Source organism: Notothenia coriiceps, unplaced genomic scaffold, assembly GCF_000735185.1.
Source record: "Notothenia coriiceps isolate Sejong01 unplaced genomic scaffold, NC01 NC01_scaffold00002821, whole genome shotgun sequence".
Classification (NCBI taxonomy): domain Eukaryota; kingdom Metazoa; phylum Chordata; class Actinopteri; order Perciformes; family Nototheniidae; genus Notothenia; species Notothenia coriiceps.
In genome coordinates, this window is record NW_011335522.1 from 26,165 (window position 1) to 51,418 (window position 25,254).

A 25,254-nucleotide genomic window follows, 5' to 3' on the forward strand; every position below is an offset into this window, starting at 1 on the left:
ATGATGAGGGTCCAACCAAGAAAGTCAGCTTTTAAAGGCAGAATGTGCTGGTATTGTTTGTGCAAGTAGAAGGAATCCTGTCTAATAAGTTCCAGACCGCCTGGACAAACCCCTCAAACTATTTTAATTGGCTCGCTCTGAGGGGGGAGAAAGAGCAACAGTTTTCTCTGGCAGGGAGAGAGTGAATGATTAACCCTGTCTGTTTCTTTGGTTCTCTGTCATGTTGATAAATGAAAGTTGAATGGAAGACTGAAGGGGTGACTTAAATGGTATGGTTGTATTAATAGAAAGTTAAAAGAAGCAGTAATCGATCATCTAGTGTGTGTGACAGCTAAACAAGTACAATAACTACTGGTTGGCTTGCCATTAACCTTTGTACATACATTCATGGTCCCCAGAGGATTTATCCTTAACACTTTCGCACTATGTTCAAGATCCACATTAAATGTAATTTTCCAGAAATCATGACTTGTTTACTCCAAATAATCTGCACAATTTCAAAAAGGGCACAGTATTTGAATCCTGACGAGGATCTTACACGAATTCAGCCGCTGTGAAAGGTAGTATTTTGTTGAGGCCTTTGCATATTAGGCCTAGTGCTCCACCAGCCTGCTGTGACTTTGTTCATGATAAGTAGATTAAACTGAATCTACTTAAACCTGCCTGGTTGCGGTTTTAACTGGTTAAGCTGGTAAACAACAAGTAGAAATAACAAAAGCCAGTTACATGTGTAGTGCCTGGTCAAATATACCAACCCAGTCTCACATCTCGTGTACGTCCCAAGTTGTGGACCAACGTAGTTATTACACGTTTAGATGTGAGACTGGGTTGAATATACTTGATGTTTCAGGACTTATGTCACATCGTACGAGGGCTGCAAGATTTGGAAGAAATTATTGCAGTTATGACTGAAATTTTGAAATTATTTCTTTATAAAATAAAGAGAATGAAACATTGATCACTTTATCAATGGAAAATAATAAGAGTGTGCTTTTTCAGCAGATCTGAACGAAGGAGATTTTTTAAATCAAAGCTTTACTGTTTGTTGGGCCAGACTTCTCTTCAGCACCAGTAACCTCTATTTAGAATTGGTATTTTCACATCTTTTTTTACATTATTATTTAAACAAAAATAGAGCTTACTGCGATTAGGATTTTTTGCACATCACTACATTTCTATAAAATGTTGGTTAACTTTGCAGCCCTACATCGAACCCATGCTTTCACACAGTGGCAAATAGAAACAGGACTATGGCATATAAATAGAACAGCTGAACATTTATTTCCCAGGTGTTTGCATAGTAAACAATAGAAAGTAAACAAAGGGTAAAACTGTGTAAGTGTACAATATAAAACACTGCTGATGAATGCATATACGGTTACACACACACACACACACACTTCGATCTGAGGTAAAGAAACCAAACATATCATGGTAGAACTAATACTTCATATAACATAAATTAAAAAGGAATAGCTTGAAATGTAGAGTTACAAATCCTCAGATAATTGACATAAGGGTTCTAATAAGCACTTCTGTTTACCAAGTTCTCATTCATCAATGAATAGATGACCAGTTTCTCTCCTTAGAGATTAGTAGCTAATAGCCACTTCACTTTTGACATCAAATGCTGTAGGAGTTCAGAAAACACTTCACAAGGTTGTTGACAGAAGCAGTAGCAACAGTTTACCCAAACAATTACAGGTATTTGGTGGAACCTTCGTAAGGGAGTCTAATATGCATTAAATATGTATACATTAGTTATTCTGATGATTTTCCATTTGCAATGCCTTAATCCAGTGCAAAACATGTCTTTATCCAAATGCAGGGTTGGGATCAAGGTGAAACACACGTCAGTAATACAAATCTAAACTGTGAAAGAAGTTTAAACTAACTAGAGTTGTAAATGAAAAACCTGAGATCCCTTTATCCAAGATCTCTACGAAACAACCTGTAAATGGTACCGTTAAATTGCTTTAAAAGCAGAACGAAGAGAAAGAGCCAAAAAGGACAAGAAAGAGAAAAACATTAAAAGAATAAAAACACATTTCAAATAAAACTTGAGATTCTATGATATAACATTTTTAGAGATCTCTATAAAAAACAGTTAACAAGACATTTCACTGCTCCCAATGTCATAATTTATATAAATAAAAAAATCTATAATCTAATTATTCCCATATGGACCAGGGACCTTAGAATTGCATATGTATATCTCCCAAAATGCAATCTGCAGTTTGTCTGCACACACACGCACAAGCTAGCAATAGATAAGACAGGTGAGCGGATAGAAAACAGATAAACAAAAAAAAAGGGAACATTTTAACCAAAAAAAAACAAGAAGCAACCCTCTGTCTATCTGCCTTCATTTTACTCAGCTGTCAATACAATCACTCACACAGACAAATAAACACATTAACTATTGTAGAAGTCTTCCAGCCTGCATTAACTCTAACATTACTACAAACCAAGTATGTCCAACGTAACACGGAAAAGGTTAATGGCTGCAAAGAGAAGAGGATTCTCCAGATCTCTGAGTATCAGTGCGGTTATATTGCAGTGAACAGGGCTGTGGCTTCTATAATGCTGCCAACCTGTACGGTTAGTTCCTGATGCTGAAAGCTTTGGTCTTCTTGATGGTGAGGAGTGGAGGTTTAATCTTCGGTTTGGTGTTGTTCTTACTTTTCTTGTCTGAGGAGGGGCACCGGCGACTGTAGATGTCTGGGTACTGCTTCTGAAACTGAAGGAAATGTTTGAAGTAAAGCTCAGTTGCAGGTAGACTTGTTAAGGAGTGTTTGTTATACAATGGGACCTCTTTTTGTTACCTGCTTCAGTTTCTTGCGTCTGTCCTTCTCGCTCATGTTTTGGTTGTTCAGCAGTATCTCTAGCAACTCCTCCATGGCCTTCTGGGAAGATTCCAGCTTTTGCTGTTCAAACTCAGCGCCGCTGATCTGCCGGCAGAAGGCGTAGATGGGCATCGGAACGCAAACCTCATCTGAGGCTTCGACATTAGAAACACCATCCATCGGGACCTGCGTCAGGAAAGTGGAAATTACAGTCACTTTATTAAACTATTTATTGATCCTGGCCCTTACCTAAACAAATTATTGATCCGCTTTTTATGCAAACGCTTTTTGACAAAGTAATTCTGTCAATTTGAAAGAAAATGACATACACTGAATTGTTATTGACGAGCATGCAATCATTAATACATTTTGCAGTAAATGAGGCTAAAAATCGAAATAAGAATCAAATAAAAATGGATTTGCTTTATTTTTTCAGTTTTTTGCATTGAGGTTTTGGAGTGGGTGCAGGCCCTACATAAAATACTGCAGGACACATATAGTGTAAGAGTTTCTGCGTGTACCTGCACGGTGCGCAGGTACTGGATGTGGTCACTGATAGCACTACGCAGGTACTCTGGGACTGAGAGGATGCTTTCTTGATGGTCCATTAGAAATGACACCAGTCTGGTAGCCAACAGCTCGTCCAAATCACACTCCTCAGCGCTGCCCAGGACACAGCCGGAAAACGTGTGAACCATCTGGAATGATAAACATAACAACATGGTTGAAACAAGATCAAATGTAACTGATCCCTAGATAAGACAATAAGAAGGCATGTAACAGTACTATAAATGTACTAGTCAATACAAATACCAGTGAATTTCAACTATTCTAAATGTCCAATAAAAACAAAAAGCACTCATTTAATATTGTTTGCAGTCAACATTTCCTCTAATATAAATGTTAAAATGCTGTGATAACATCTTCATGAAACTGTATTTATTTAAGTTTATACCCAAAAAATACTTTTTACAAAATACATTTGAACAGATCATGATAACACGAATACACCATTATGTTACTCAGTGACTCGGGTGCTAACTTAGAGCTAACAGCTAACACTAAAGAGCTCTCCTCATGCCTAGTTCCACATGACTTGGTTAAAAATCATTGGTTCTTGGGACATCCCAAAAACAAGTGTGTTATAGGCGGGAAACAAATGTAGGTATTTTATCGGTTGCAAGTCTCACCAGTGTGCGGGTGCCTATAGCGGGGTGGAGGCGGGGCATGTCAACGTTCTGGCTGATGCGTGACATCATCCTCATGAGGAGCTGCAACTTCCTGCGGGAGGATGGAGGGAGGAGGAGGGTGCAGAGCTGCAGGGCCTCGATGGCCACGCGCTCACACTGAGGCTGGAGAACGCCTGTACACATACACACAAGGTCACACACTGATAATAATGGAGTCCGTAGTGAAAACGGTACAGAAACAAACTGCAGTAGAATAACTCTTTGGCCACATTCATCCATCACTGCTTCATTCACTAAATCAGAGAAATGGATGGATGAATGGATGATGGGATTAATCAACTACAGCTACGGTGTGAGAAGAGTCCAGATTATTAAAACACAACATATTTATTGTAATATGCTATTAAAAGCATGTTAATAGCTTTGATTCAGCACTGTATTATGTGCATTATGTTGCTGTATAAATGTTTCCTGGAACTTGGTAATTTCAGTCAGTCCACTCTTATTATGGTCATAATTTGGATATTACAAACATGTTAAGTGTGAGAAAGTCTTTGATTTTACACAGTTTGTATTATCTTTAATGAATGAAAAGAATAGCACGATTCTTTCATTGAGTTTGTATCTCAATGGTCTTCTTGTCACACGTTTTTGTGGATCTGTCTAAAGATGTCGTAGTTTAAGGCAATATGAATGCAGGACTGTGATGCACAGCAACAAAAGGCATTGCATACAATCAAAGCAGCATAGCTAACAAAGCATGCCATAAGCAAGCACAATTTAGTGTGCTGCATAATTGAACTATCTAATCTCGCACATGAGCTCGGTGCACCTTGATCCAGGGCTCTCCTTCCTTACTTTGTTCTGTCAAGGTTTACTGGAAGCTTGAAAACATTTTATAAAACACTTTCTGCATCTAGACCTCACCTTTTCAACACAAGTATTTCTACATTTACCGGCAGTTGTTAGATGTTAGATTGAGTTAGTGTGATTAGACATCTATAGGCATGCAGACACACAGAGGCGAGAGGGTCTTACTGTGCTCAGCTTTGGGTTGGGTGGGCACACAAACAGGCGGTTTGAACAGTGAAAGAGGGCGATGCAGCTTCGACACATCCAGAGAGCTGAGGCAGCGGCGGACAACAGCGGGTGCGGAGGGCATCCGAAGATTAGAGGTGCTGGAGGCAGGTCTGGGCCCGCTGGGTCCTGAAGGAGCACGGGACCCTTGTACTCTGGCCGAAGCAAGTGAAGAAAATGTAGAGAAAGGAGTATAGGAGGGAAAGGCGGATGGATAGGAGGACAACGAAGGAGGGCGTGAGGCTGAGGAGGAGTGATGCTGTTTGGCGGGAGTGTTCACGTTGAGGCAGCTGGTCGCGCGATCCTGCAACTTGGAATCCATGACGTCTTCCTCCTTGGTTTCTATGACGATGTCTAAACAGCTGCCCAAGCTGCGGGGTCGCAGGAAGCGTGACCTCTGTGCAATTAACAGTCTATTTCTGATTCTGGCACCTGCAGTCAAAGGGGTTGATTTGGAAACAGAGGTAAAGTCTGTATGACTTGTGTTTGCTATACTGTCATCCTGGCTCATGTTGCTATGGGTGCAGGAGGCCAGGCTTTCATTGGACAGAAACAGCTGTTGCCTGGTGAGAGGGGCAGAGTCATCTAGGATAGTTTCGAGTGAGCAACTCCTGGTTCGAGGCCTCGAAAAAGAAACTGTACTCAGACTGGTGCAGCTGCCTCCTAACTGACCCTCGCCTCCTTTCAGCGTCGCCAGCCGCGACTGAAGCTTCCCACCGAGCACCTCTGTCATCGGGGACTCAGTCTCGTCACACCCCCCCTGTCTGAGCAGTGACAGGAGGAGACACTCTGTGGAGCGGAAGGAAGTCTTGGCTGGAGGCGGGGCCGAGGGGAGGTCGAGCTTCTTGCGTTTCCCACGTTGGTTTATCGTGTTGGGCGCGGCAACGTACCCGCAAAACACTGAAAGCGGATGCAAAGAGAAGAGGGGGCCAAGCGGGGCAGGCAGAGTCAATGAAAGCAGACAGAGTAGGGGAGGAACAGGGTTAAGTTAGTTTAAACCTTTACGTAACATACAGAACCAGACACGACACATAACAGACACAGAGCTGCTCATATCACTGTTAGGACTTCACAAGTAACAACAACCAAGATCCTCATGTTAGCAGTCCACTGTTAGGGAAACAGCATGTCAATAAGACGGAGAAACAAGATGCTGCATACTTCCTGTTTCATATTTCGAAAAAAATAACTGAGTCCAGAGTACATACCCAAGACGTTGATAAATAGTTCATACAGCTCATATGTGAGTACTGGCTGCGGAAGGCTGTAGAAGTAATCTGACACCGTTTTAAAGACGTCTCTCTCGAAGCCGGGATAGGACGGCTGTTCGCTGTCGTACTTCGGCCCTGGAAATAAAAATCATGTTAATGCATCTACCATGAAATGGAAGGATATTTGAGAGGTCCCAAAACAAAGCCTTATGTACAAGGTTCATTTTGTAACTTTCTATTGGATTCTTAATAATTCTGAAAGTTGATCCAAGGCAATGATTTTGTTAAGTATAAGTAATAAGTTAAAGAAATAATATGTTTAATGACGCAATAAGGCACAATTAAACATTGAAAATTAGCTAATTATTTTCTGTATTACAAGTTCTCATATATATTTAGTTTGGATATACAGAAAAAATATAATGTCATGTGTGTGCATTTAAGAGAAAGCTATAGACGTGAATAAACAAAGAAGGATGAACATCTTAATGTGTATTTCGGATGTTATCTTTGCACTAGTCAGAAAGAATGTTCTGTTATGAATGCAAACTAGCCGGAACTCTTGAAATTGAACAGCGCAAAAACAGTGTTTCCCTTGTATTGTCTCCCATTAGGTTGTTATTTTTTCCCCATGATCAGCTCTTAGCAATGTTCATGCAGCACAGAGGTGTAAAAGCAGCGTGTTGTTACTCACAGTTGGCCAGGCTCTTCATGGCAGACAGAACCCAGTGTGGGAGGTCATCTGGAGAGACGATAAACGGGTTAGACTGGTTGCTAGTTACAGAACATTGAACCGTTAGTTTGTTGTATAACCTTAAAATAAAATCTAAAATATCTCACGTGTCAATGCTCAGATTTTTGATAAAAACTGTTTCAAAGTTAAAAGATTATATTGTATCTTCGTATTCATTCAAAAAGAGAATCCTTATAGCATATGAGGATTTGTTATACTTTTCATACTGTGATGTAACTGTTTTTTGTAGATGTATAAACCTACTCGTTTTGTCATCCAGAGTGACCACTCCATGCTTGTTGACATTGGTCATATTATGGACGATGTTCTGTGGGTTTACATAACGCTGGTCTAAAACCTCATCAAGAGATGAAACGCCCAGAATCCTCTGCAGGCTGAAACACAACACACAAGCTTCAGCCACACAAAAAATCTCCTTCACTTTCTGATTTCAAGGCTTAGTTTAGATGTATCAAAAAGATGTTGATTGTGAAATGTGATATCTTTGGGGTTTATACTGTGTCATGGTGATGTCTTTCCAGATCTCCTGTTCATCCTCAACTGTCAGCTCTCGCCTCGGCACCTGCTGCTCTCCTATTGGCTGATTCTCTCCTCCTGCTTGGAGGGCAGGATCGACATTTTCCTGGAAGGCACAAACAGAGAATCACAAAACTGATTATTTTTCAAATACGGACCGTACGTCAAACCTGGGTCTGGCTTTTGTGATAAAGTTGTACATAAAATAGAAACATTGCCCTGTCTAGCTTACCTGCGTCTCCTTCTCATTTTGCTTCTTGATGCCCCTAAACTTGAAGAAACCCTCCCTTTCCCTGAATGAAGGCCTTTTCTTAACAGAACCAGGAGCCAAGCCTGAAGCTGGACAGGGAATTGGCTTCAGAGGGGAAGTGGTGGGGAATCTGGGGAGAAAAGAGACGATATCGATAGCATTATTTTGTGTGGGGGAGTGTAATATACATCAATTGTGTATGTTTATAGAGAAAGATGCCTACCTGTACAGAGTGTTGTTGTCCTCCAGATCCTCTGTGCCCCAACGACCCTTCACGTCTTCAATCACGTGGTTCTTCAGGAACTTCTTCAGGAGCTGCACTGTCTGCTGTCTGGTGACATCAGGGCCAAAATTGCTGTTGTTACGTAGCAGCTGGTGCATCCACTCCACAGCGGCCGAGGCGGCGAAGCAGGAGGCGTAGTGCCGGAAGTTCTGCCGATGTTTCCTGAGGGGCATTCCAGACCGAAACAACCGAGTCACCTCATTCCACTGAAACAGAGAGGGTGGAGTTTAGTAAATTAACTTGTGTTAATCTCTTCTTTTATTTCAAGACTGGTGTAGTTTGAATAAAGGTTTGCAAACATTTCTTTCAAAGAAACAGAAAAAATTTTGCATCGGTAAAGCATTGATCTGAGAAAACGTTGAGACAAAATAATGCAGACAACCAAGAAGTCCTAAAAAGATTTATGGCTCACGGTCCTAAAACCAAAAACACTTATAGTAGTAGTATAGTAGTATAAATAACCAGTCTATTGTGAGAACAACTGTCGTTTTCTGGGACACCCAGTGGGTCAAAGGTCAAAGGGTTGTAGAGTTAGGTGTAAGGTTTGGCTTTGTACTACACGCGTTGGAATTTGTACCATTTAAGACTATTTCCCACCTCTGGCACCTTGTCAATAGGGAGAGTTGAATATGTTTGAGTTGCAGTCAGAGTTGAAGACATCTCCTTGTTTTCAAACCTGGAATTTACGAGAGTAATTTTCCACCTTCTTCTGATATTTTAAAGACTTAAAGCCTGCCTCAAAGGAAAACAAAATATATGTAATTTGTAAAATAAGTCCACCATCAAAATGTTTTTGAATGTAGGGGTATAATTAACACATATCTGATCCAAAACTGTCTAATAAACCCTCCAACAGTTCGCATAATCCTGATGTATTGCTCAGTATCTTTTTAGCTTAAAGTTGGTAACAATTGACATTTAAGAATACAATAGTTATTGCACGCAAATCATCTGATTAAACCTTCTCAATATTGAATATGTTCTAGTTAATAATTGAACGGAAACTGTTATGTTATGTCAGCCTAAAGCATTATTAACAGATACACAAGAATACTTGATGCATTCCTGATAATGTGGAGAAAAGACGTTGAGAAAAGCTACGTATTGGACAAGTTAACAAGTGAGCAGGATTAATTTAAATTATGCTAGGGTAAGGAACTCACAAAAGACGATATTAACTCTATGAAAACACTAAAGGTAACCAACAAACTGTTATTTACGATAAGGAGTAAAGTCACATTAACCAGCTAACGTTATAGCGTTGCGGTAAACGGAAATGTGTCTCATGAATTAGCAGTTAGCAACCTCTAACGTTAGGAAGCTAAAGCACTTATCAACAAATTGTAACTTACGAGTTTGGTGGCCCGGTACGGTCCTGGGGTGATAACATGAGAATTCATTTTTATCTCAAAAACACAGAACGTTTTTCCTCTAAACGATATGACAAGAGGTCAAAATATCCATTACTCAGAGGAGGATTTAGCCGATGTTTTGATGTAGGATTGTGTGAATGGCAGCATTGATAATACCCAGCTCTGCCTGGCTGCTAGTCGTCTGTTCAAAATTACGAGCCGTGTGATTCTGCAACGCGATTGGAGGACCCATGCGTCACGTGATCAGGCTCGAAGAATAGAGGTTGGGTGGAGTACAGTAAGAAAACAGTGCGACCATGAAGACAGCACGTTTAGCTGTTTCAAACAAAATTAGTGATGTCGTTTTACCGTTGAGACAACCTCTTTACTTTATTTTATAACCGTAAAGCAATGCAATTATTTAAAGCCATACATAGGTAAGTATACCATTTGTAAAAAGAAAGTAAAGAAATATATTGCCTAGCATACATGAGTTGAGTTCCAATATGGAACTATTACTTTACTATTAAGAGTAAATGTACGTCTTAAAACATGCTATATTTCACCAAAATGTGTGAATACATTGGCATTCATATTGACTTCCACATAGTTTGCTGTGATCCAAGAAGTCATTGAGCTGCCATCAGCAATAATCAACCCTTTTGTGTTCACTGGCTCTCACACACACACGCGCACACACACACACACACACACACACACACACACACACACACACACACACACACACACACACACACACACACACACACACACACACGACACACACACACACAGACACACACACACACACACACGACACACGACACACACGACTACACACACACACTACACACACACACACACACACACTACACACACACACACACACACACACACACACACACACACACACACACACACACACACAAAATTAACATTAGCATACTTTAAATGGCCTTTTGTGGGGATCATGCTGTTCAGTTAAAGGCAGAATGATAGTATGGTGGGGGTCAAACAGAAAGACAGTGGAGGTTAGAGACATTGCAACTGGGGAGGATGGGCTTGATTAAGCCACTGCTTTAGTTATGCTAATGTTTGGAAACAGTAGGCTACACTCAAAGATAGACCCAGATGTCTGTTTGGAAGATTACACCTGAACACGTTTTAAGGGATTAAATCACTCTCCTTTGATTAAAAATCTGCCCTTTTCATAAAAAAAAGGTAAATTCCGTTCATATTCTGTAATCAGTCCTATTGAACCCATGAATATGCACATAATAATAATTTCAAAAGTTAAGTTGCTGGACACTTACACTGAGAAATGGAGGCTTTGAGTTTTCCAAAACACTTGCACAAGTTGCATGTTGGACCAGGATATCAAAATGTCCCAAAATGATGCTCCTGCTGATGCATCCTAATGTCAGATTTATGGTGCAGACAGTGCAGAGAAAAAGTCTCTTCAGCAAATAAATGTGAAAACATGCTTCTAATTTTAAACTCTACAGATTCCTCGGTCTGCACAGGGAAGCTCAAACATCCAAAGCATTTACATTTTTAAGAGATGAGGACTTCTGGAAGCTGACAGCCACACCTTTTGAGAGTAGGATTCAAATGAGCAGTGGTGGAAGTTAACTACTCATCAATATACAAGGCAAAGCCGATGTGCCCCCCCTCCACCCCATTAAGAATACTTATAAATGTGGTACTTAAACTATGTGAATTGCTCACTTGCGCCCTCTACAAACTCTACAGGTAAAAAAACATCTGAAAAGCTTCTCTCTTATTTAGGTAAATGTTTCCATTTACAGAAGGTTTAATTCAACTAATGCAATAAAATACATTATTTGTGATGCTTAAATATAAAAAAAAAGCCTTTAAAAAGGGGTTCCACATTTTGACCAAGAATTTAAAGTTTTGTATTGAACTTTCCATCATGGCTGCCCCCAGCTGGTATTCAATGGTAGTGGATCATCCTATTTTCTCCACTGAAAGGTCACCATAGAGTGCATTTCGTCTATCATACTTCACTGACTATGATCTCGTCAAGAGTTTAAGATTTTTTTTTGCTTGCAAACGTTAATGTTATTTCAATTTCCTTTGAATTAATTTCACATTTGGATGCAAGCAGTGGTACTCACTTCAACATAACAATACCTTTGTTACAGCAAACTTAACGGGAAATGTTTTAACTTATAAGTAAACTGGGACATTCGATTATGGAATATCCCCCCTATAAGAAAAATCACACAAGTTTTTCAATTGAAAACTGTATTTACATTTTTGTTCATTTTAGAATACAAATGAAATAAAACTACATTACTATTATTAATTTACATTCATAATTACAGAGCATGATATCTTATAATCTGTTCATTTGACAGAAATTACTTTTAAATAAATTGTTACTAGAAAAAATATCAGTGCAGTATGTGGGGCTTTTGAATAACAAATTAATAAAAAGTGGCACATCTGTGAAAAAAAACAACTCGGTTGAGGCTCAAACACAGTACTTGTGCTAACAAAAGAAATGTAACAGTCATATATTAATCACAATACTTCACACTTCTTGTAGCATTGATTACATTTCAATGTAGCGTTTCTTTATGTACTCAAGACATGATGAGGCACTTTTGTAGGATTAACCGGGACTTTTTTCAGTGTTTAAATTCAATAAACCAACATAACTTTGAGAAATATTATACCAAAAATGAAACTTTAAATTATCACCTGTGTTTACAGCAGACAGAAAAATGTATTAGGTCCAAACCTAAAAACAAATTCAATATTTGAGGACTCTTGAACCTTTTGGAAAGTTGGCGAGTGACTTTACCAAGTATCTGACAAGATGTTGCGGTAATTTATTAACACATTTGTGTTTTTAAAGGTATGTAGATTATTTTAAATGCTGCGATTTCCCCATTCTTCTCTTTTAGGATGATGCTCACCATCACCCTCAATGACCATACTGAATAAAGGCCAGGGCTGGCTTTGATTCTTTTGGCACATTTTGGTAAATGTCACCAATGGCCTATAGCAACCAGATTAAATTAAAAACAGCGGCTCAGTGGACGGATGCTTGTAGAGTCCAGAGGTAGTGAGGAGAAGGAAGATGGCAGCCTTTATACACGCAGAAGTGCTGACCGGACTCTCTCTGTGGTGAGTTGATACTGCTGCTGTTTGATGATGTCAAGGCAGTCTCTGAGAACCTTCAGACATGTACACATTAGTATTAAAATATGTCAAAATGGAGGCGGGAAAAGATCAATTGTATTGGTAATGCTTTATACCTTTCTGGTGTCCTGAGGCAGAATGACTCCATCGTCCCAGAGTCTGCCTGAGGAGAAGAATGCTGAGCTCTCCTCATCCAGTCTCTTATTTAGCCTGTCCTCCTGCTTCTTCTTCTCCTCCTCCTCCTCTTCTGCCTCACTGTCAGGGCAAGGCAGAGAGGCAGCGTGACCTGGAGCCGTCATCGACACTCTGGCATTGGGCCACAGGAACAGGAAATTAGGGTCAAAAGCCCTTCCACACTAGAAAAAAAAACGGAAACAGGATTCAAATTATTGCGGAGTTATTCTAGATTCTACATGAGTGTAAAGTATGATGATGAAGAAAAGTACGGAAAAGATGATGAGAATCTCACCATGGCGTAGCTGTCTGCACCATGGCAACCACCAATTACCACAGTGATTTTTGGGACGGAGGCACACGCTACCGCTGACATCATCGAACCCTGAGCCTTCAGGCGGTTGGTGTTCATCTCTGCCTGGAGGAGAAAGAAAAAAAACACAGAGAAAAAAAACCCAGATGTTTCATGATTTCCACAATTGTATTAATTCCCCAAAGTCCCAAAATATCAAGGCAAGGCTAGTTTATTTATATAGCACAACACAAGGCAATTCAAAGTGGTTTACAAAAATGAAAGACATTAAAGGTCCCCTATTATACTGTTTTTCATCAATATATTATAGGTCTGTTTGGCTCGAAACACCAAACAGATTATGCATTGTAGCATCCCATAATCTAGAAAATAAGGAGCCACTCCCTTCACCTGTCTGCAAGATATTTGGTTAAAAACCTTGGTTGGTTATTGGCTAATGGTTACACAAGCCAAAAAAATCGTTATGACATCATAATGTGGCCAAAATCTGATCAGCTCATTTTCAGACAGGTTTTTATATAAATGGATCAGGACAAAAAGAGAGGGAATCTTGTTTCCTGAAACTTTCAGAATCTCTTTACACAGAGGGGACAAATATTTATGTATAAAAAAGACATGAAAAAGTGCATTTTGCATGATAGGTCCCCTTTAAGAGCATAAAACACATTATAAACATTAAAAAGCAAAGATAATAAAACATGAATAACACGTGTATATAATAAAAGTTAAAGTGCAGTATAAGATGTGAATAGTACAACATTGATTTAAACAATAATAATAATCATAACTTTAATCAGATATAAATCCAAAAAAGACAAAATATTAGTTTGATCAATTCTACTTTTGAGTTTTATGTTGTATGTATGTTGTATTTCAGCAGGCCTGTGTGTGTCACTGGGGGTGTGTACCTGAGTGGTGGTGAGTGTAAGCGCTGCGGAGGGCACTGTGTTCTGGAGGAAGAGGAGTGGGATGTCTCTTTGGTCACACAACTGGACAAATTGACTTCCTTTCAGTGCCGCTTGGTATGACAGCTCTCCATTGTTGGCTACTATTCCCACTAAGTTGCTAACACAGAACACATACACAGATGTAAAAAGGTGCTCACATATACTCAAGAACAAGTAATACCACAACTAGAGCATGTAGAGCAGGGTGAGGGGTCACTGTGTTTCTGAAGGTAAGCCTTAAATTATGCAAATGTCTAACGGCCCGTCCACACTACAGCTTCGACAATTTCCAAAAAGGTTTCCAACGCGTCTTTGAATGGGGTGACGTCACGTTGCGCTTTTCGACGAACTGAATTGTGGGTTCTGAAGCTTTCGGTGGAAGCGTCAGCCAATCAAATCATATGCCACTACAAGCTCTAGCCAATCAAACCGCTGCTTGTGTGTCAGGGGCGGGAGATTCATGTGATTGGTTGTTGGTCGAGCTTCAGACACGCCCGCCGGCAAGCTTTTTTTGAAGCCGTAGTGTAGACGGGCCGTAAGGAAGCAATGGCAGAATCAATAAGAGTTTCATTAAACCACCAGCGAATATCTAAGTGCCCTACGAAGGACTCTTTTTGTTTTAGAAAATATTATAGATACAAAGACAAACAGGGATTGAGAGGGGGGTTGGCAGGTTAACAAGCACCGTGCATTTTGGTCAACAAATCTATTATTCTAACATACTTAAAGACCGATTGTTGGCTGAAATGTTTCCTGTTATTGCCCTTGCTATCTTAACCTACATCTTAATCCCTGTGTGTATGATTGTATCTTTTACCCATGAATCTTTGCAAAACCAGTGATGAGCGTGGTTCCATATCGAGCTTTAAACTCCTGGAAGCGGCTACCATCTGTCAGCCGACTGACCACCTGGACAGACACACAGAAACAACAAACAGCTTTCATACATACTGTATCAGTGAGACAGCAACATGAGCGCCATGATAGGAAAATGACTTTTCCAAAAATCACAACGAAGTGTGAAGTGACCATTTACAAGAAAGTGACATTTAAAGTGTTCACTGTCAGCTTCAGTTACTGCCTGTACACTTGCATACTGTACCATTTTAACATCCAGACTGTAGTTATAACTTTTAGGAGCGAGCCCCAGAAGCTCCTCTGAACTATACAGCGGCTCTTCCTCAGCTTTCTTCTTCCTCGTCCTCTCCTCATCCTCCTCCTCTTCCTCGGGCAGTAGGAAGTTGAGGGTGGACACAATGTTTCTGGTACATTCATACGCCTCCTTTTCATCCCAGGAAAAATGGTCCACACAGCCACTCACCCTGAAGAGAAATCAACAGGCATGATAATGTGAATGTATTCTTATTTCTTTAATTATAATAACAATGTGTTTAGTGACGTACTCTGCGTGAAGCGTGGCTCCTCCCAGGTCTTCTGGTGTGACTTCCTCTCCCGTGGCGGCCTTAACGAGCGGTGGCCCGCCCAGAAATATGGTTCCTATCCGGTGCACCATCACTGTCTCTTCTGCCATGGTGGGGATGTAAGCTCCACCCGCCGTGCATGACCCGCACACCACCGACACCTTTTGGATTGTTAGTGATTTTCATTTGCAAATATGTTTTTCAGAGAGTGCACATTTTAAAACTGAAGTAGCTGAGATTTTATCCAATTCTTATGTGGATTTTTGTCTTTTCTCTCAGGACTTTCAAGACGGACACAACATTTCGACCACATTCCTGCAGTGCGTAAAGTCTTATCTATGTGCGGTTAAAAAATTATTTCACAATGTTATTGTTGGGCATAGACCTTGGCCCTTTCTCATTTCTCTAATTCCCCTCCTCAACTCCTATCTTCGTGTCTTAGTCCCACCCACAGGAGATGCGAGCGGAGGAGCCGGAGATGCAGCGGAGGAGTCGAGGAGGGGAACCGAGGAGAGAGGAGTGGAAGCAGCAGGCGTTTAGAGAAATCCTCTCCTCTGAGCAGTCATTTTAAAGAGACGTCCATTAATGATGACAGGAGGCACAGCAGCCCTCTGTCTGATGGACAGATGTGTTCATGACCACTTATATATTTACTTTTAATTCACAGTGCGGTATAATGAGACAATAACAGGCTACAGATGCGGACACACACATATATAGGTAGATATATATATATTTATATAAATATATACGATTTCAGAATCAAACAAGTATGAGAGCACTCTCATAATAACGTAACACTATCAGAGACTGGATATATCCCCCCCCCCACCTCTCTGGTCGCTACAATGAGGAAATGAAATTAAGGGCCAAAAGTGTTATTTACAAGTATTACAAGTAAGCAGAGGACACCACACACACACACACACACACACACACACACACACACACACACACACACACACACACACACACACACACACACACACACACACACCACACACACACACACACACACACACACACACACCACAGCACCACACACACACACACACACACACACCAGCACACACCACACACCACACACACACACAGGCACCACACCCACACCACACAACAGGACTACCCAGCCATTGTGTATTATTATTCATGTGCAAGCACTAATACCGTCCTTTAACACAATACTGACTTTGTTTTGTAGCAACCGCTCATCTACAACTAACGCATACCAATAAGACAGTAATGTAGGACGTTATACTGAGTGATATGTATACACATCTGCTCTGGCTTTCTGCACGGACGGCTCACGCTGTTCTCACTGGGAAACATCGCGTCGAGNTCCCATCATACAAACAGTCCTCTGTGTTTCTGAAAGAGAAACAACGTGCAGACCGGGGGTAACGCTGCGGGAAAGGCAAGCCCAGACGAGGCATTTGAGTCCTGCAGGATTTCCCCGTTAGTATCAGTGTCTCGAAAACACATGTTGGCGACTGAAAGACATCCAGTGTCTGGTCTTTTCCGGAAGCATCCTACAGTGTCTCAACTGAAAGAGGACCACAAACACACACAAAATATAATACAATTTTGAGATTTGGGGATATTTATCTCCCTTTCTTTCACTTTTTCTGACATTTTCAACACCAAACATGTCGTTAATGTGTTTAGTGAACTACAGCAATCTGAAAGCCTGTACATTATTTATATCACACTTTTTCAGTAGAACAATGCAGGAAATGACTTTTTGAATGCAGTATTTTGTGATATATCGCGCAACACAAAGATATTTCGCTCTGTGCAAAACTTTGACTCTAATATGTCAACAACATGAAACAAGAATATGAACCTGGCTTTATCAAATGTTCACACAAGACTTCTACATCCTGACACATCCTTCATCTACACCGTCTCAACTGAAAGAGGACCAGAAACACATAAAATATATAATAAAATGTGGAGACTTTGGGATATTTATCTCCCATTCTTTTACTTTCCGGGCATTTTACAGACCAGACATGTCGTTGATGTCACTGTTTACCAAACTTTTGGAAAAATGCATAAAATTATGTAATATATGTTAAATGGTTTATACATGTAATTACTGGGGTTCCATTTCTCCTGATTACTTCATTTGGCCGTGCACATTTGCCGCGCGCAAACCTACCTCTTTTGGATTTGGAAAGGTTGGCATGTATGCATTCAAATGAAAGCATAAAAGGAAAAAAACACAATGATAGGCAACACATTTATTGTGTTTGTTTGTTTTTGACGACTTCAATAACAATTATCTTGTGTTATTCCCACCCGTTACCCATGGAAAGGCATTGAAAATTTGACAAACGGTGAAGGTGAGAAGCAAGTTAGTCTCTAAGCAAAAACCGTAAGGTACCTGAAGTAGGAGCAGCTGTGCTAGCTCTGCTGTGCTGAAGCTGGATGAGGAACAGCGCTGCACTTGACTACCAATCTAGCACCCTTGGGAAGGGGTGTAGATTTTGAATGAGCTTGATATCCACTGAATGGGAAATAAATGCGTCTCCTAAGTACCTGTCAGAGACGCGAGCGGAGCAGCAGCTGTGTTACGCTTCACTCAAAGCTTTTTAAAGCATCTTTGGCTGAATACGAGGAATGTAGAGGTTATTGAATAAGCTCGTAAAAAAAGTGAATGCTCACATAAATACACCACAGATTACATTTTCATTTGACGTTTAAGACATTTAGCCGACGCTCTAATCTAGAGGAATTGAAAGTAGAATAAAGCCTAAAATAAATTACCTTCAACTGCAGTATCACCGACAAGTAAAACATCAGCATCTAATGATGATCTATTGGTTTTAAAAACACATAGAAATGATTTTAATAACATCTTTATAATGAAAGAAAGTGAATTCTAAAGTGTGAAAACAGCCATCAATAGAAAGCTAATTTTCAGACTGATAGACTTTAATCAAACCTCTTTTGAGTTCATTGTCAGTTCACAGATATGGCCTTCTTTTCCTGGAAAAGTGTCAAGCTTTTTATAAAGAGAGGTTTATGTGAGTCAGGAGAGAGTGCTTTGAGCTAAATGTCAATGACAGCATGCTAACCACATGATGCTAACCACATTATGCTAGCATGCCCACAGTGACAGGGCTAACATGATGTGTAGCATAAAGTTAACCATCCTAGTTAAAGGTGGGGTAGGTCATTTAGGAGAAACCAGCTCGAGTGCGCTAGAATTTGAAAATACACAGCCACTTCCTTCCAGAGTCCCTCCTCCAACACACACAAACGCTCACATGACCAATGAGGGCACGAGATAAGTTTGTGCACAGATGGAAGGCTGACAGGCAGGTAGGCCATCCAGTTATTTACGGCCATCCAGTTATTTACGGCTTCCAAAGATCACGTTTTTTTATGTATTTTTTGTCAAAGCACTTCAGATATTCATTGCTATCGGGATGTTAAGAGCATTCCATGGAATATAAGAAAAAGTGTATCTCGAGCCGGTTTCTCAAACTTACCTACCCCACCTTTAAGTTTCTGAATGTATGCTATTAGATTACAACACAGTAAGCATGTGAAGCTGATGGGAAGAAAATTCATTTTACATTTGGTCCTGAAAGGCTTGGACAAGATGTAATGAAAATAAAAAGTCAGGAGAATTCAGATCAATACTTTTAATTTCCTTGATAATCGTAGTTCAAGAAAACACTCACCGTAATGTGAACTCAAAGCTTTTAACAGTATCTTCATTATCAGATGACATTAAAGTGAATTAATTAATAATCCACTGAGCTTGCAAAAACAACATAAACATGTACACAAAATACAAAACAGCTTGCAAAAGCAAAAACTATTTCATCTCTATCTGACCAAATAAATAGCTCTTTCTGCACATAATGCTCTCAGAAAAAGCATTGTTATCTAGCTTGTTTGCCATTTTAATTTCAACCATTTTGGAAATAAAGACAATGAACAAGACTGCAAAGTGAATGGTGTTTTGTTTCAGTGTAGGACTTTAGAGTATAATCACTTTACTGTTGCTTAAAATGACATGAACATTGTTACTGTATCTTATTGTAAACACAACACGGAGTAATACAATTACTCAAAGGCCTTTTCCTCTAAGTCTCTGGGTGTTTCTCAATGTCGAGTACGCTTGCTTGGTAGCACATATCTTCCGAGTCACTTCCTTCAGAAGCTAGGCAAGAATCCTTCCTGGCATTCGGAAAACGAAGAGTGGAACAGGCGAGCGAGTGTGCAGGTGTGCGTCATATGAGAGGCCCCCCGCCTTACATTTTCCGCCACAGATTTGAGGAAATTGGTCCGTGCGCAAAGCATTGTGGGGATTTTAAGACCGCTGAGTCTACATGTGCAGCCTAGACATTTCTCGCTACGAAGGACGCCGGGCTCGGTAGAATTCCAAGTATGCTGGACATTGGAACAGTCCTTCGGCGGCACTCGATGACGTAGTATGCACAAGCATACTACGTCATCGAGTGCCGCCGAAGGACTGTTCCAATGTCCAGCATACTTGGAATTCTACCGAGCCCGGCGTCCTTCGTAGCGAGAAATGTCTAGGNCCTGGGTTTCCTTTTGGGTTTCTTTTAATTATTGTCTTTGGGGCAAAAGCAGTTCCTCTTTTTCTCTGGTTTGCTTGTTTTGGGGCCAATTCTTTCAAAGTCTTTCATTAATTTGGATAATGTGGGAAATGTTTTGGTAGTTAAAGTGTTTTCCTTTCTAGTTTTATTCCTTTCTTATTCACAGAAAAACCTTTCATCCCCTTCATGGAACCTTTAATCGGGGGAAAAAAAAAATCCCTTGATTTCCTTCTGGTCACCGAACCTGGCCAACAGCCCATAACTTCTTCTCCCTCAACCAAACATCCCCTCCCCTGGTTTTAAATACATCAAAATAAACCCCGCCGTGTGGTGGCCTGGCTACAGTGGCGTTCTGTATGCTACAGAAAAGTCTTGGGGGGCACAAAAAATCGTTAGATGTGCTATATATAAGCTTCTGCAGTGAGTCATGGCCTGGTGAAAGCACTGGCACTGACCTTATATTTGAACCACTAAAATCAAAATATAACATTATTTTCAAAAAGCTTTTCTTGTCTGATTGCTGTCGATTAATTTTAAACAGCAGTGTCAACAATAAGCAATACCCAAAAAATGTAATGTTTATCATTAAATATTGAATGGTCTCTCTTAGAAGATCCCATTTTTCAATAAAATTGTGGTCTTACAATAAGAGTTTTCTCTAATTACTCTAATTTCGCTCTCCTCGGTCCTACCGGTAGTGTCTATTATTTTCATTTCCTCGGGCTGTTTCTCAAATCTCGAGGAAACTGGCTTCCAAGCCAATATTTCAAAGGGGGAAGGATACTACGTCATCGAGTGCCGCCGAAGGACTGTTCCAATCTCCAGCATACTTGGAATTCCACCGAGGCCACGTCCTTGGTTTGGGGGTAATTTCGAGGCTGCACATGGGTAGACTTCGCGTCCTTCAAATCCCCACAATGCTTTGCGCACGGACCAATTTCAAAAACCCTTGCGGAGAATGGCTGAACTGACGCAGCACAGCACACATTTAAATGTAAGTATGTAGTGGCGTAGAACATGTGTTGGTAAATATGTTACTTTGTTGCATTTGTTATCACCAAAAATGTGTTCCGTGAAAGTAGAGCAAGTTCATAATTAGATGGAGATCGTGAGGTATTTATTTTCGGTACAGTTTATGTTGAAACCGTTAGAGAGTGGGACACTTGTTAGCCTGTTCCATTCTTCTTTGTTTTCCGAAGCCGTGGCTTGAAAGTATACTTGCTTCTTTTCTGAAGGAAGTGACTTGGAAGTGTGCGACTACCAAGCCAGTATCCTCGCGATTGAGAAACGGCCACGGTCCTCGGTATCACCGGAAGTTGATTTGTCTGCGCCATCTTGAGTACCGTCCCATGGCGCTTATTTCTGCCGGAGGAGCAAGGAGCGATAATGGAGAATGGAGGAATCACCAGACCATCCTCCGATGAAATCCACAGATATTCGCCCCGCCCTTTTACTGTGTATCGCTCACTGATTGGACGATGCAGTGCATGCACTGATCTGATGCTTCTTGACACGAGAGCAGTTTCCTAGCGGAGTGAAGAAAATACATGAAACTCACGAGAGTCACTCCTCAGTCTATAGGCCTACTGTGTTTTCTTTCAATTCATCTAGTTACAAATATGTGATATATCTGAACAACAAAGAGGTCAAAAAATGTTTTATTCATTTATTGGAAACATTTTCATTATCGCTTTTTTCTTTTATACATTTTAAGAATGGCGTTTATCTTTTTTGAGAATGAGTTCTTATTTTATTTAATGTATTTGGGTCTACAACAGAGGCGGGGGTGTTTGTGAAAATAACGGGGACAGAGCTGGCTGCTGTCAGACGAACAGCTGTGCAGCGTCATCACAAACGGACGTCGCTTCACGTGCTCCGGAAGAAAGGACGTCCCATTGCCCTTAAAACTAATTTCCTCCTTCTCGTGGTTTCCTAGCGTATCTCCGTGCTTCCCTGGTGGGAGGGACTAAACGCAGGGAAACGACGCAAGTGAGGGACGCAAGGATTCCATTTAATCGACCTGAGAAGGACCCCCGGAAATTTATTTCAGCGTGCCATGTTGAAGGACATCTCATTTCTCTAAATGCACATCGAGGACCGAGCATCGAGGACTCGAGACACTGGCCGTTTCTCAATCTCGAGGATACTGGCTTCCAAGCCAATATTTCAAGGATGCTACGTCATCGAGTGCCGCCGAAGGACTGTTCCAATATCCAGCATACTTGGAATTCCACCGAGGCCACGTCCTTGGTTTGGGGGAAATGTCGAGGCTGCACATGGGTAGACTTCGCGCCCTTAAAATCCCCACAATGCTTTGCGCACGGACCAATTTCAAAAACCCGGAGAATGGCTGAACCGACACAGCACACATTGAAATGTAAGTATGTAGTGGCGTAGAACATGTGTTGGTAAGTATGTTACTTTGTTACATTTGTTATCACCAAAAATGTGTTCCGTGAAAGTAAAGCAAGTTCATAATTAGATAGACATCGTGAGGTATTTATTTTCGGTACAGTTTATGTTGAAACTGTTAGAGAGTGGCACACTTGTTAGCCTGTTCCATTCTTCTTCGTTTTCCGAATCCGTGGCTTGGAAGTATTCTTGCTTCGTTTCTTCAGGAAGTGACTTGGAAGTACGCGATTACCAAGTCAGCATCCTCGCGATTGAGAAACGGCCACTGATGGGTCCTCCACGGCTCCTCCGCGGATGCATCTCCGGGAACGGTGGAGGCGTTACGCACGGCCGGACTTATCTCAGCCAATGACAGCTCTGCATTGCGATCCCCTGGATATTATTTTAGTAACTGGCTTTTCATCGCGATGCGATTTGTTTACAGGAGAACAGCTGTGAGGTCCGTGCAGAAGAGCGGAGCAGTGTGTAAAATCAGTATATCACTCAGTGATAACAGGCCTACATTGACTCTCTGTATTTGTATGCTGTAGTTTAGTAGATATCTACAAAGAAAAGAGTCGATACTATTTTCTAAGGACCAGTTGTAGAGCTTCACATAATAAAAATACACAACGGGCTGTATCCTGGATTACAGTGGGGGAAAATAATTTAGTAAGCCACCAGATTGTGGCAAGTTGGCTCCCAACTTAGAAAAGATGAGAGGAAGGCCGTAATTTTCATCCTTAGGTAGTACCTCAACTACTAAGAGACAAAATGAGAAACACAATCCAGAAAATCACCATTGTCTGATTTTACTTTATTTCACATTATGGTTGGGAAAATAGAGGTATTTGGTCAATTTAACAAAAGTTTCATCCTCAATACTTTGTTATATACCCTTGTGGGCAATGACAAGTCAAACTTTTCTGAAGTCTTCACACACTGTTGCTGGGTATTTTGGCCCAATTCCTCCATGCTGATCTCCTTCTAGAGCAGTGATGTTTTGGGGCTGTCGCTTTGCAAACACACACTTTTCAACTCCCTCCAAAGATGTTCGTATGGGGTTGAGAATCTGGTTGGAGAACTGGCTAGGCCACTCCAGGACCTTAAGATGCTTCTTACGAAGCCACTCCTTCGTTGCCCGGAGCGGGTGTTTGGGATCTCATTGTCATTGCTGAAAGGGACCCAGCCACGTTCATCTTCAATTCCTTGGCTGACTGGAAGGATGGTGTCACTCAAAACTCTCACGATACATGGCCCCATTCATTCTTTCCATTACACGGATCAGTCGTCCTGGTCCTTATCAGAAAAACAGCCCAAATGCATGATGTTTCCACCCCTATGGTCTTCACACGTAGGTCATGGTGTTCTTTGGATGCAACTCACGCATTCTTTCTCCTGCCAAATACGTTAGTTGATTATTTACCAAAAAGTTCTATTTCGTTTCAGTCTGATCATATGACATTCTCCCAATCTCTTCTGGATCATCTAAATGCTCTTTTAGCAAACTTCAGACGGGCCTGGACATGTACTGGCTTAAGCAGGGGACACGTCTGGCACTGCATGGATTTGAGTCCTGGCGGGACGTAGTGTGTATACTGTCTGGTAGCCTTTGTTACCTTTGGTCCAGCTCTCTGCAGGGTCATTGACTAGGTCCTCCCCGTGTGGTTTTTTCCCCCTGGGATTTTTGCTCACGTTCTGTGTGATCATTTTGCCCCACGGGTGAGATCTTGCATGGACCCCAGATCGAGGGAGATTATCAGTGGGTCTTGTATGTCTTCCATTTTCTAATAATTGCTCCCACAGTTTGATTTCTTCACATCAAGCTGGCTTAATTATTGCAGATTCAGTCTTCCCAGCCTGGTGCACGGTCTTTTCATTTTGTGTATCTGGTGTCCTTGACAGCTCTTTCGTCCATTGCCATAGTGGCAGTTTGGGAGTGTGACTGTTTGAGGTTGTGGACAGGTGTCTTTTATACTGATAACGCGGTTCAAGACAGGTTTTGCATTTCATACAGTTAACGATGGAGACAGAGGAGGGCTCTTAAAGAAGAAGTTACAGGTCTGTGAGAGGCCAGAAATCTCTGTTTGTTTGTAGGTCACCAAATACTTATTTTACGAGGGAATTTACCCAATGATTTCTTTAAAATTCCGCTACAAATGTGTTTTGACCTGGATTCTTTCCCCCCCCATTGTGTCTCTCATAGGGGTTGAAGTGTACCGTAGGATGAAACCATTACAGCCTCTCATCTTTTTAAGTGGCCGAGACTCTGCACATATTGGGTGGCTGGACTAAAAAGAAATACTTTTTTCCCACTGTATATCATCTAATATGCTTTAGGAGCTGTGTGTGTGTACAGTGCGTAGATGCGCACAAACGGGTCTCAATTGGTTTGGTGTCCTATGCTTACTTTTAATACTTGTAAATACAACTTGTTGGCCCGTCATATACAATTCCCCATTCAGCGACCCATGAGAAGGGGGGGATTATATCCCAGTCTATGATGTGTTATTATGAGAGTGCTCTCATACTGTTTGATCTGGAATTGTATATATTTATATTAAATATGTGTGTGTTGGTAATATGTCCGATCTGTAGCCTTTATTGTCTATTATACCGCACTGTCAATGAATTAAAAGTATAAGGCGTCGGTGAACACATCTGTCCATCAGACAGCTGCTGTGGCCTCCCTGCATCATTAAATGGGACGTCTCTTTTAAATGACCGGCTCAGAGGAGAGGAGTTGCTCATTTCTCTAACCGCCTGCTGCTTCCCTCCCGT

The 25,254-nt window shown here is 41.0% G+C and overlaps 2 protein-coding genes across 2 annotated transcripts in view; both read right to left on the reverse strand.

The window, feature by feature from the left end:
- Positions 1-1,210: 1,210 nt before the first annotated feature.
- depdc1a (DEP domain containing 1a) lies at positions 1,211-9,741 on the reverse strand. The gene is made up of 12 exons (XM_010765888.1): positions 9,480-9,741; positions 8,068-8,333; positions 7,827-7,974; positions 7,576-7,700; positions 7,322-7,452; positions 7,019-7,066; positions 6,322-6,459; positions 5,075-6,013; positions 4,037-4,209; positions 3,368-3,544; positions 2,826-3,032; positions 1,211-2,740 (listed from the first exon to the last, which is right to left on the reverse strand). The coding sequence occupies exons 1-12, from the start codon at positions 9,525-9,527 to the stop codon at positions 2,603-2,605; spliced, it is 2,538 nt and encodes an 845-aa protein (XP_010764190.1). The 5' UTR covers positions 9,528-9,741; the 3' UTR covers positions 1,211-2,602.
- Positions 9,742-11,346: 1,605 nt separating this feature from the next.
- Positions 11,347-25,254, reverse strand: part of LOC104940883 (methylcrotonoyl-CoA carboxylase beta chain, mitochondrial) — a 16,896-nt gene continuing 2,988 nt past the window's right edge. Inside the window, exons 6-12 of the mRNA XM_010765890.1 lie at positions 15,488-15,672; positions 15,187-15,406; positions 14,902-14,993; positions 14,046-14,202; positions 13,120-13,242; positions 12,767-13,006; positions 11,347-12,685 (exon numbers count right to left, since the gene is read on the reverse strand). Coding sequence (XP_010764192.1) covers positions 12,599-12,685; positions 12,767-13,006; positions 13,120-13,242; positions 14,046-14,202; positions 14,902-14,993; positions 15,187-15,406; positions 15,488-15,672 — 1,104 coding nt within the window. The 3' untranslated portion in view covers positions 11,347-12,598. The remainder of the gene's footprint in view (positions 12,686-12,766; positions 13,007-13,119; positions 13,243-14,045; positions 14,203-14,901; positions 14,994-15,186; positions 15,407-15,487; positions 15,673-25,254) is intronic.

Excerpts from the sequence above, each read along its gene's own strand:
- depdc1a (XM_010765888.1), bottom strand. The coding sequence starts at position 9,527 with ATGAATTCTCATGTTATCACCCCAGGACCGTACCGGGCCACCAAACTC. Across the intron at positions 7,975-8,067 it reads GACAACAACACTCTGTACAG|ATTCCCCACCACTTCCCCTC; the intron begins GTAGGCATCTTT and ends TTTTCTCCCCAG. Across the intron at positions 4,210-5,074 it reads CCAACCCAAAGCTGAGCACA|GCGTTCTCCAGCCTCAGTGT; the intron begins GTAAGACCCTCT and ends GTATGTGTACAG.